At 50.9% G+C, this 11,456-nt stretch overlaps 1 protein-coding gene across 1 annotated transcript in view; it reads right to left on the reverse strand.

Annotated features, from left to right (window-relative positions):
- Positions 1–891: 891 nt before the first annotated feature.
- Positions 892–11,456, reverse strand: part of TCTN1 (tectonic family member 1) — a 29,008-nt gene continuing 18,443 nt past the window's right edge. The window contains exons 12-15 of the mRNA XM_015415737.1: positions 10,699–10,852; positions 5,657–5,782; positions 2,870–3,014; positions 892–1,152 (exon numbers count right to left, since the gene is read on the reverse strand). Of these exons, the coding sequence (XP_015271223.1) occupies positions 2,871–3,014; positions 5,657–5,782; positions 10,699–10,852 (424 nt within the window). The 3' untranslated portion in view covers positions 892–1,152; position 2,870. The remainder of the gene's footprint in view (positions 1,153–2,869; positions 3,015–5,656; positions 5,783–10,698; positions 10,853–11,456) is intronic.

The raw sequence follows: 11,456 nt of genomic DNA on the forward strand, positions 1-11,456 counted from the left end.
GGCTCAGAAAGTACAATCCGTTTTCGAGCATCTAATCCTCACGGTTAGACAAACAGGAGGAGAGCAAGAACACTTCACAAACAGTCAAGAGTAAGTATGTTCCCCCACCCCACCTCCGAGGCAGCATACTCCGACTCACAAAAGGCAAATGACCCCCTAACAACAATTTGTATTGACAAACAGAGAGGACCTCTTTTCCCCACTCCCTTTGTTCCGTGCCGGGAAGGGGATTCTAATCCGCCTCCGTGAGCTCGGGGAGCCGGAGGGAAACGGACGGGTTTGCAGGCCTTGCTGAAGGTTTTCAGCGGCGGCGCGGGAGTGGTGTCCGGCGTGTGTTCTAAAGCATGGTGTCTTCTTGAATGCTCGGACCACCTCTGATGTGGGAGGGGGACCTTTCGGGGGCAAGTGCCTCCATGTCCAAATCACTTCCCTGAGCAAAAGATGGAGCTGCACACTGCGGAAGAGAAGGGCTGGTGTGATGTGGAAGACAAGAGTGGGGAGACGGATCCAGGCTGGCCGGCTGCAATCCCTCGCTCGGCCGTGGAAACCTGCCAGGTGACCTTGGGCCTGTTGCCATCTCTCGGCCTGACCTCCTCTCAGAGGGTGGTGGTGGTGGAGATTGAGGGGAGGACCGTGCGAAAAGCCACTGATCAAAACCCTGGTCAAGGGGAAAAGCGGGATATCAATCAATCAATCAATCAAAGACGGAAAGCCTGCTGCTTCCTCCTAAATAGGCACAGGAGAGCCAGGAAACTGAACCGTGGTGGCCGACTGGACAGAGGCCTGCGGGCTGCCAGAGCTGTCTCTGCGGGAGCTGGCATTCTGGATTTTAAAAATGTTCACAGCCACAGCAAGGAACCTGCGCACAGCTTGCAGTGTTCACATCCCACAGGCCTGGTTGGCAACTCGTTTCCCCCACGAGGGTGCCGGAGTGCCAGTCGGGGGACCTCCGAGGATGGCAGATGAGGGTGGGTCAGACTGCTTGGGGGTGGGGCACAGGTAAGCTCCGTGCCGGCACCGTTTCTGCTCCCTGCAGAGAAAGGAAACAAAAGCCCCGGAGCGGGGAGGGCCTGTTCAATTCCCCATGCTCCCATTGGGAGGAACTGTCCACGGCGTTTCTTGCAGTGACATCTGATGAGCCGCTGTCCTCTCCTGCGAACAGAGAGAATGAAAATGAAGGCCCAGGTGTAGAGCAGGGCTCAAGACCCATGTTCCCTCTAAGCTGTGGAATCTTGTGAGCAAAAATTTTACTTTGTGAGCTGCTGGCATTAAAGTTGTGAGTGAGCGATTTGGCTGCTGCATCAATTAGTTTGCTCTGGAGCCATCCTTCCTGAGCTAAGACAAAAAGGTGTGAGCCGGAGGCTAAAAAACTGTGTGCTAGCTCACACTTAACTCAGCTTAGAGGGAACACTGCTCAAGACCCATGTTCGACAACACGTGTAAAACAATCCGGGGGGGGGGGGGGGAAGGGCCAGCACGTACAATCAGATTGGGAGGGTCCTGGCAGGGGGGAAAGCGCCATCTTACTTCCCACACAGGGTTTCTTCCTTTAACATTCTCAGCAGATCAGAACATGGCGGCTGGTCCCATATTTAAAAGGGAGGGGAGCAATGCTCCCTCTAAGCTGTGGAGTCTTGAGAGCAAAAATTCTACTTTGTGAGCTGCTGGCATTAAAGTGGTGAGCGAGCGATTTGGCTGCCGCATAAATCAGTCTGCTCTGGAGCCGTCCTTCCTGAGCCAAGACAAAAAACTGTGAGCCGGAGGCTAAAAAACCGTGAGCTAGCTCACACCTAACTCAGCTTAGAGGGAACACGGGCAAGGAGGAATGGTCTCTCAGTGGCAGCAAGTGGCAGGACTTGGTTTGTCATGCAAAGAGCCAGGGCCTCCGTGTCCTTCGACTCGGCTCGGCTTGACTCCGTGTAGGGCAGAGGGTCGTGTGGGGCAGACCTCCGACCCTGACCTGGATGGCCCCGGCTAGCCCAACCTTGTCGTATCTCGGAAACTAAGCAGGGTCGACCCTGGGCAGTCCTCGGAGGGGAGCAGCGCTCCCTCTAAGCTCTGGGTTCTTGTGAGCAAAAATTCTGCTTTGTGAGCCGCTGGCATTAAAGCTGTGAGTGAGCGATTTGGCTCCTGCATACATTAGTCTGCTCTGGAGCCCTCCTTCCTGAGTGGAGACAAAAATGTGTGAGCCAGAGGCTAAAAAACTGTGAGCTAGCTCACACTAACTCAGCTTAGAGGGAACGCTGGATGGGAGACCCCCCCCCCCCGGAAGACCAGGGTTGCAGGGGCGGATGAAGGCTCACGGGTGCCCTCAGCACTGACCAATCTTGGTGCCCCCCCCTTTCCACACTGACCTCCAGTCCGTTTTAGTGGTTGACCTGTCTGACCAGATAGACAATGCAGGTTGCAGCGATACAAAAATCTATCCACACGATAACACAATATACTGGACAAACTAAGCTTTTCACCCTTTCCCCAACTTTGTGGCACCCCCTTTGGCCCTGGCGTCCTAAGCACCTGCTTAGTCTGCTTCACGGTTAATCCGCCCCTGCAGGGGTGCTGCGCAGAGGCAGGCCATGGCAAACCCCCTCTGTCCCTCTCCGGCCTTGAAAACCCCACCAGGGGTCACTGTAAGCCGGCTGTGATTGGACGGCACTTCCCGCCCCCTCCAGCCTTGTCCCTCCTTAGAGGCTTCGCCCTCCTTGGATTTGATTGGCCCTGACTTGACAGGCAAAGTGGCCGTGCTTGGAGCGAGACTCGGGATCACGTCGTCCTTTGGGCAAGGTCCTTCCCAGCCTCGCCTCAGATCGAAAGACGGCTCCTCCCCCTCGGCGCAAACTGAGCCGTGCCGCTCCGGCTCTGCACTTACTCTAAACGAAAGGGAAGAAGAAGTCAAACGGCAGCTTGGCCTCGACGGCTGGCCTCGACCTGTAGCCTGGCTCGGCCGCCGCAGAAACATCGACAAACGTCACGGTGCTTAGGATCGGAATGGTTCTTTCGCTCCCTGGATCGCCCTGCGAGAGACATATGAACGGATACAATAATTACTAGTTGGATACTGTGCGGGGCAATGGAGAAGCCGACTGGCGCAAGCACACTGACCTCACTATTCGTGTCTTGCTCGGCTCCTCTGATAACAAATGTCCCCCCCAGGATCTGCACATCTGAGGAAACTGGAGGACCGGCGGTGTTTGACGTATGCCAAGCAATGCTCCCTCTAAGCTGCGGAGTCTTGTGAGCAAAAATCCTACTTTGTGAGCGACTGGCATTTAAGTTGTGAGCCAGTGATTTGGCTACTGCATAAATCAGTTTGCTCTGGAGCCATTCCTTCCTGAGCTATGACAAAACTGTGCGCCGGAGGCTAAAAAACCTGTGAGCTAGCTCAGACTAACTCAGCTTAGAGGGAGCACTGGTGCCAAGCCCTTGTCAGGTTGCCGGTACGTCCCACCCTGCTTTCACTCTGTAGGTTCCTCCTCCCAAGCTCATTTGAACCTGCTCTCCCTTAGCCCAAAACTAAGGCAGGCTTTATTGGTTTGAAATCCAGTGTACATTACTGAAGTTACTGAGACAATTGATATCCCACCCTTCCCAAATCTGCTCAGGTCAGCTGCTTCCAATCATGCCAGCTCAAAGAGAGTTCAACTTGGCACGATGCAGCTGCATGGGTGCAATTTTACTGAGCACCAGGTTTAAAGATTATTATGCCAAAATGCAAGCCTATTTTGCTCTATTAAAGGAGAAAAGAGTGGAAGAGACAGAAGCGACGGTGGAGCAACACTGCTAGAGAATCTCAGCTTTCAGGTTTGCTTTCTGGAGAAAAAAGTTTCCGGTCCTCATGAGCCATGACTACAAGGGCTACACTGTTTGTTACTTCAAACTTCAGTTCAAGGAACTCTGAGAAGCTGGGGGGTTGGTTGTACTGAGAAATATTTGCAGGGGGCAGGGAGCAAAACCCAGGGCCACGCCTCTTGCGCTCGCTCTCTCCGTTCCTGTGATTCACAAGAACAAAGTGCTTTCAGTTTCAGTGCAACACCTAGAGCGCCCTGCTTAAAGCAGTGATGGTAAGCCACCTGGAGGGAACTTATGGGCTAGACTTGGATCATGAGCTCCTGCTCATCCAAGTCTAGCCCATAAGATCCAAGTCTAGCCCATACGTTCCCTCCAGGTGGCCTACCACCAGTGTTCCCTCTAGGCTGAGTGAGTGTGAGCCTAGCTCATAGTTCTTTAGCCACCAGCTCACACATTTTTGTCTTCGCTCAGGAAGGAGGGCTCCGGAGCAAACTAATTTATGCGGTAGCCAGATCGCCTGCTCACAATTTTAATACCAGCAGCTCACAAAGTAGAATTTTTGCTCACAGGACTCCACAGCTTAGAGGAAGCATTGCTTACCTCTCACCTCAGCCCTAGCAGGGGGGAAAAAAGAAACTTCCAGGCTAGAGGGAAAGTGTACACAAGAAAGAATGCCATGAAAAACAACCGCCCAATAACCCTGCATTTCCCTCCTGGGTTCTGGCCACTGGGTGACAGAGTGTTGGACTGGATGGGCCACTGGCCTGATCCAACATTGGCTTCTCTCGTGTTCCACCTCCTCTCCAATGAGAAGTCCAACTTACCAGGTCACTAGGAAGCACCTTGGCCTGTCCCAGGTCCCAAGAAAACGGCAGTCACCTGCAGCAGTTTTGTGTTGATTCCATGGAGTGGTTCCACACACTCACAATCCCTGCCTGCAGCCTCTCCCTCCCTCTCCCACTGAGGCCAGCGCCTGCCCTTAACAGTTCCAAAGTTCTTTTCTACAGCAGAGTAGCCCCTTGTAGGGACCCTCCTGGTTGTTGTTGTTGTTCAGTCGCACAGTCGAGTCCGACTCTTCGCGACCCCCGTGGACCACATCACGCCAGGCCCTCCTGTCTTCCGTCGTACTCCGGAGTTTGCTTAATTTGATGTTCGTTGCCTCGATAACACTGTCCGACCATCTCATCCTTTGCCATCCCCTTCTTCCCTAACCCTCAGTCTTTCCCAGCATCGGGGTCTTCTCCAGGGAGTGCTCCTGGAGGCTCATGCAAAGCCTGTTTGTGGTAGTTGCTTCAATAACACCTTTGAGCTGAAGCATGCAGAATGTCCTTGCTGTGCTACAATGCGTCGCGCTTCCCTTTATGAAGATGGAGTCTCCATTGTTGGTAGCCGTGTGTGTGTTATGGGTTGTGTGCACAGGCACCTGGCCTGGAGCGACCTTTGTTCAAAACATACCCAAGACATCTGGGGAGGGGTCATGCCTCAGTGGTTGAACATCTACTTTAGCCGTGCAGAAGGTTCCCGGGTTCAATCCCTGGCAGCATCTCATAAGCACATAAGAGAAGCCACGCTGGATCCGGCCAACGGTCCATCCAGTCCAACACTCTGTGTCACCCAGTGGCCAAAACCACCAGGTGCCCTCAGGAGAGGCCCACCAGCGGGGCCAGAACTCCAGAAGCCCTCCCCCCATTGCCTCCCCAGCACCAAGCAAAAAGGACCAGCTTAACGGACCAGGCGGCAGGAGAGGCGAAAGGCCTCAATCTGTCTGAGACCCTGAAAAGCCGTTGAGGGACCAAGGGCTGGATTCTGTCTATGGTGGTTCCTGGTGCTCACTGCCTTCCCTGTGGCACAGGAGCGTTCCACCCACCTGTGGCAAGGCAGCCGTCACCACCGTCACTGTGACGCCGGTGAGTTTGGCTTGGGGGTTGAGCAAAGAGCCGTATTTCGTCCATTCCACTCTGATTTCAAACCGCACGGGGATTTCGCAGCCACTCTGAAGAAAGAAGCGGAAGAGAGACAGAAGAGTCAGTTACTTAACGAGGGAAGCTGGCCGAGACGGAACAGCGGCCCGGGCTAGCTCCACCCGTGCAGCGCGGCGCAGCCCCATCACCGTCCCCGCTAATTAATAAAGCCGCTCCACGCCTTGGCCACGGTCCAGCCCGGCTAAGCATGCCTAAGCCCATTGCTCCCAATTGGCTTACGGGCACTTAGCTGCCGGCTGGATTTGCAGCCCTCGCCGTTTCTCCTCGGCTGCTCGGGAAAAGGGTAACTTTGGCTACTGGCTGATTAGTGCCGGGGTCGGGGAGAGCTGAGTCCAAATGAGGCGGTGAGTAAAGAAGGAAAGCACATTCCTCCGTGCCGCAGCTAATGTAGAAGAAGAAGAGGAGGAGGAGGAGGAGGAGATTGGATTCATACCCCTTTGCCCTTCACTACCCGAAGGAGTCTCAGAGCGGCTTACAATCTCCTTTCCCTTCCCCTCCCCGCAGCAGACACCCGGTGAGGTAGGTGGGGCTGAGAGAGCTCTCCCGAGGACTGCTCTTGAGAGAACAGCTCTGAAATAACTTGTGACTGACCCAAGGTCACACCAGCAGCTGCAAGTGGAGGAATGAGGAATCAAACCGGGTTCGCCAGATTAGAGTCTGCCGCTCTTAACCACTACACCAAACTGGCTCTCGTAAGCACAGCATGACTAGAAAGGTGACTGCCTGGCCCACCCACCATCTCTCTCTCTCCCCTCTTTTTAAAAGAATTAGAAGAGATTGGATTCATACCCCTTGCCCTTCACTACCCAAGGGAGTCTCAGAGCGGCTTACAATCTCCTTCCCCTTTCCTTCCCCACCACAGACACCCCGTGAGGAAGGCGGGGCTGAGGGAGCTCTGACAGATCTGTCCTTGAGAGAACAGCTCTGACAGAACTATGGCTTGCCCAAGGCCATCCAGCAGCTGCAAGCGGAGGAGTGGTGAATCAGACCTGGTTCTCCCAGATTAGAGTCCGTGCACTTAATCACTACACCAAACTGGCCACACAGACTGCACCCCCTATTCCTGCTCAGTATGTGGCCTGCGTGGCTCAGTGGAAGAGGGGGAGCCCCATTTTTGGAGTTTCTGCCCGAGGCTCAAAAACACGTTTTGTCCTGGGAAATTCCTGCAGGGAGAAGAGGGCCAGCCGTAGCTGAGGAGGGGGGCGCAGGGGGAACGGGGGCTTGCTTTGTAGAGGTCACCCAAGCCGGCTCTGGCACAGGACCCACCAAGCAAGCAGAGGCCAAGCTGAGCCAGCCGACTTCTTCGCAGCCTGGTCGCCTTCCCCAGAACGTACTGAGGTTTTCAACAGACCCGGTTGGCAAGTCTGGGCAGGAGGCTCAGGGTGGACAAAAGGAAATACTACTTTCCACAGAGAGACATTAAACTGTGGGATTGGCTGCCAGAGGGAGTCGTGATGGCCACCGGAATAAACTGCTTTAAAAGGGGATGAGACGGATTCGTATAGCTACTGGCCATGGTGACTATGGGGAACCTCCTCATTCAGAGGCACTGATCCTCTGAATCCCAGACCCAGGAGGCAGCATCAGGGGAAGGCCTCGGCCTCAGTACCCTGCTGCTTGGCTGCCCAGAGGAACTGGTTGGCCCCTGTGTGAGACAGGATGCTGGACTAGATGGACCCTCACTGGGCTGATCCAGCAGGGCTCTTCTGAAGTTCTTATTGGGGGAAGGCCTCGGCCTCTCTGCCCTGTTGTTGGCGATCCAGAGGAAGTGACCGGCCATCGTGTGAGGCAGGATGCTGGACTAGATGGACTATCAATCTGATCCAGTAGGGATCTTCGGATGGTCTTATGTCAATATTCTTCAATGTACATTTTTATTATTCAGGTATAATCACTTTGGATTAGCCCTGATCTCTCTGTATTTAATGTGTTTATGTATGCATTTACACACACACACACACACACACACACACAAAATGGGGGTTTCCACACGGAGGTAAGCTTGTGTGGTTTCCCTAATGCAGGTCTGGCTACCGCTAATATATAACGGCAGTGGGGACTTCCACACAGCAGGTTTCCTTGCAGTTTCCCTAGCCCAACCCCAGCAGCAAGCAAAATCCTCTTCCCAGGGTGGCCACCACCAGCGCTCCCTCTAAGCTGAGTTAGTGTGAGCTAGCTCACAGCTTTTTAGCCTCCGGCTCACACATTTTTGCCCCAGCGCAGGAAGGATGGCTGAAGAGCAAACTAATTTGTGCAGCAGCCAAACTGCTCACTCACAGCTTTAATGCCAGTAGCTCAAAAATAGAACTTTTGCTCGCAAGACTCCACAGCCTAGAGGGAGCATTGGCTACCACGCCTCTTGATTTTAAAAAAAAAAGAAGTTGGCCCTGGAGTATCGTTACAGCAATATAACATTCTAACAATAGGTGTAAAAAATCCCCAGCATTCATTTTGCAAAAAAGACTCACTCTTCTCTCCCAGGTATTTGCCTTTTCCCTTAAATCTCCAGAAGAGAAGAGGCTAGAGCAGGGGTGTCAAACATGCGGCCCAGGGGGCGGATCAGGCCCCCGGAGGGCTTATATCAGGCCCGCAGTGGGACTGGCTGTCTTCTGCTTCTTCGTCCTGTTCTGCTGCTGCTGCGTCATCTTGGGTTTGCAGCTTACAGATACACACCTGAACAGCATACTCAAGATTGCAACAGCACAGACATTCTGATGCAATAATTCAGAGCAAGAGGTGTCAGTTATCAGACACTGTGAAATACACAAAATATTGCAAGAGTGCTGATGTTTTAAGCATGTTTTTATTTTAAGTAAATAAAAGCCCCTTTGTGTTTGTGTCTTTTATAAAGTTTATATCTCCGCTGCCTGGCATTACCTTTTATGACACACATGGCTCAGCCCAAGGTCTCATTTATGTCAGATCCGGCCCTCTTAACAAATGAGTTCGACATCCCTGGGCTAGAGACTCCCCACCCCATCCCGAGAGTGCTGGGATTTCAGAGGATCTGTCACACCTATTGTTATAATGTTATATCACTATAACTATATTCTAGTGTTCATTTTTTAAAAAATAAAAAAGGGGGGGGAGAAATGTCTGTCACGGGGATGGTAGCTGGGGAACTGGCTGACAAATGGGTGGAAAAATCTGGATTTCCCCCATCCACACCACGGCTGACCAGACTTTACTGTGATCTTTCCCAAAACCTTGGAGCAGAGCAGGTTTGGGAAACCTTGGAGCAAAGCCGGGGAAACTCTGGGAGGTACACAAATTTACCACAATAATGTAGAAAAGCCGGGGGGGGGGGGGGGGTGTCTCTTTCCAACAGCATTTTATCTGGAGTAAATGAACCCGGATAGAAATGGGTCTGCTTTTATCGGGATCTTCATTATTTGACCTCAGACAGTGAATGCATGACGCTGCCTTAAAAAGGTAAAGGTTCCCTTGCTCGAAATCTACAAAGGGGACCAGCAATTTAAAGATACAACAATAATGGAAGAAATTGCTGTTAGGTTCACACAATAGCACTGTATAGACAAAAATGAATAAATAAACTTGTTGAGATGACGTTCAATGATGTTTGTAATTTCTATATTTTCAGGACAAAGGACGTCTGACACTGAAGATAGGTGATACGAACATCTCGAGTGGTAGTTCGTTTCGAGACACAACTCTTTTTCAACCACATTTTGCCTTTAGCCTGAGGTATCTATCAATTGTATTAAAGTCATATGCACTGGTAAGTTGGCCTTCCTTGTATGTATAAACAATTTACCTTGTTTGCATTTTGCACCTATCTAATGAAAGGGATGCTTGTATTCAGTAAGACTTGTTGTCCGGATTGTTATTAAGCCTGTGTGCTGAATCATAAATTTGTTAGCCTATGGCTGCTGGAACTGTTGTTGATAAGCTTTTTATTATGTATGTACACTTAATAGGGATTGACTATAGAAGGCTACTGACTATAATATAATGCTATGTAATACTAGAGAATTCACTGTATATATGTTTTGTGGTTTTGTCCTTAGCCTGATGCATCTATTAATTTGTGCTAAAGTTATATGTACTGGTAAGTTGGCCATCCTTGCATGCACAAGCAATTTACCTTGTTTGCATTTTGCACCTATTTAAGGAAATGAATGCTTGTACTCAGTAAGACTTGTTGTCCGGACTGAAAACTAGTAAGCCTGCGTGCTGTATTATAAACTTGTTAGCCTATGTGCTGTTGGAACTGTTGTTGGTAAGTTTTTTAACATGAATTAATAGGGATTGAGTTATGCAACTTGCTTTTGTTCTCATATCATGTTTTGTATATTACAGGAAAAGATTGATACTACCTCTGTACACAAAAAGGCAACCAGAGAATCTGTATGTAACTTTATTCTTTATTAATTCAATCATAGCCTATGTATATTGTTCAGGAGCTCATTGTATTCCATCTGCTTTTGATAGGAATTGTGGTTGAAAAAGAGTTGTGTCTTGAAACTAACTACCACTCGAGATGTTCGTATCACCTATCTTCAGTGTCAGACGTCCTTTGTCCTGAAAATATAGAAATTACAAACATCATTGAACGTCATCTCAACAAGTTTATTTATTCATTTTTATCCCTTGCTCGAAAGCCAGTCGAATCCGACTCTAGGGTTGCGGTGCTCATCTCCGTTTCAAAGCCGAAGAGCCAGCGCTGTCCGAAGACGTTTCCGTGGTCATGTGGCCGGCATGACTAAACACCAAGGCGCACGGAACGCTGTTACACTGCCTTAAATGCCTTAAAAGGAGCCAAACTACTGGTGCTGTCTGCTCTGACGGACCGAACACGGGACTTTCTGCGTGCAAAGCAGAGGTTCTAACAATGAGCCACAGCCCTATACCAGGTTCATTCATCTCCTGCTTGAAAAAGTTAGAGAGACAGGGGGGGGGGGGGTACTGGTCGGCTGCCGTTGTAAACAATCTGCACCCAGTCCAGTCCATTCTGGGGCTCAGAATTCCCGAAAGAAGCCACTACTTCTGGGAAGTTTTGCCCCTTCAGCGTGTTCAGGAGGGCCGGGGCCAAAACTTGGCATTCAGCATCTTTGGTAAGTCTGTCAGAATAGAAATCACCAGAGTCAGCACGCGAGATATAAGCTGAATGCCCTCTGGACAGCCACTGTGGTGTAGTGCTCAGGAATGTCGGACTAGGATCTGGAAGACGCGGGTTCGAATCCCCACTCCTGCCATGGAAGCTCGCTGGGTGACCTTGGGCCAGTCACACACTCTCAGCCTCACCCACCTCTCAGGGTTCTTGAGAGGATAGAACGGAAGAGAAGAGAATGAGGTGCGCCGCTTTGGATCCCCATGGGGGGGAAAGGTGAAGTATAGCTGAAATCAGTAAACGATAAGTAAATTCAGCCAGTATCATGATGCCCCTGTATAAATCGACGGTGCGACCTCTATTGGAGTCCTGTGTACAGTTCTGGTCACCACACATCAAAAAGGATATTATAGCATTGGAAAAAGTGCAGAAAAGGGCAACTAGAATGATAAAAGGGTTGGAACACTTTCCCTATGAAGAAAGGTTAAAGCGCTTGGGGCTCATTAGCTTGGAGAAACAACGGCTGAGGGGTGACATGATCGAGGTTTATAAGATTATGCATGGGATAGAGCAGGTAGAGAAAGAAGTACTTTTCTCCCTTTCTCACAATACAA

This window comes from Gekko japonicus, unplaced genomic scaffold (assembly GCF_001447785.1).
Source record: "Gekko japonicus isolate JY-2015 unplaced genomic scaffold, Gekko_japonicus_V1.1 scaffold5218, whole genome shotgun sequence".
Taxonomy (NCBI): Eukaryota; Metazoa; Chordata; class Lepidosauria; order Squamata; family Gekkonidae; genus Gekko; species Gekko japonicus.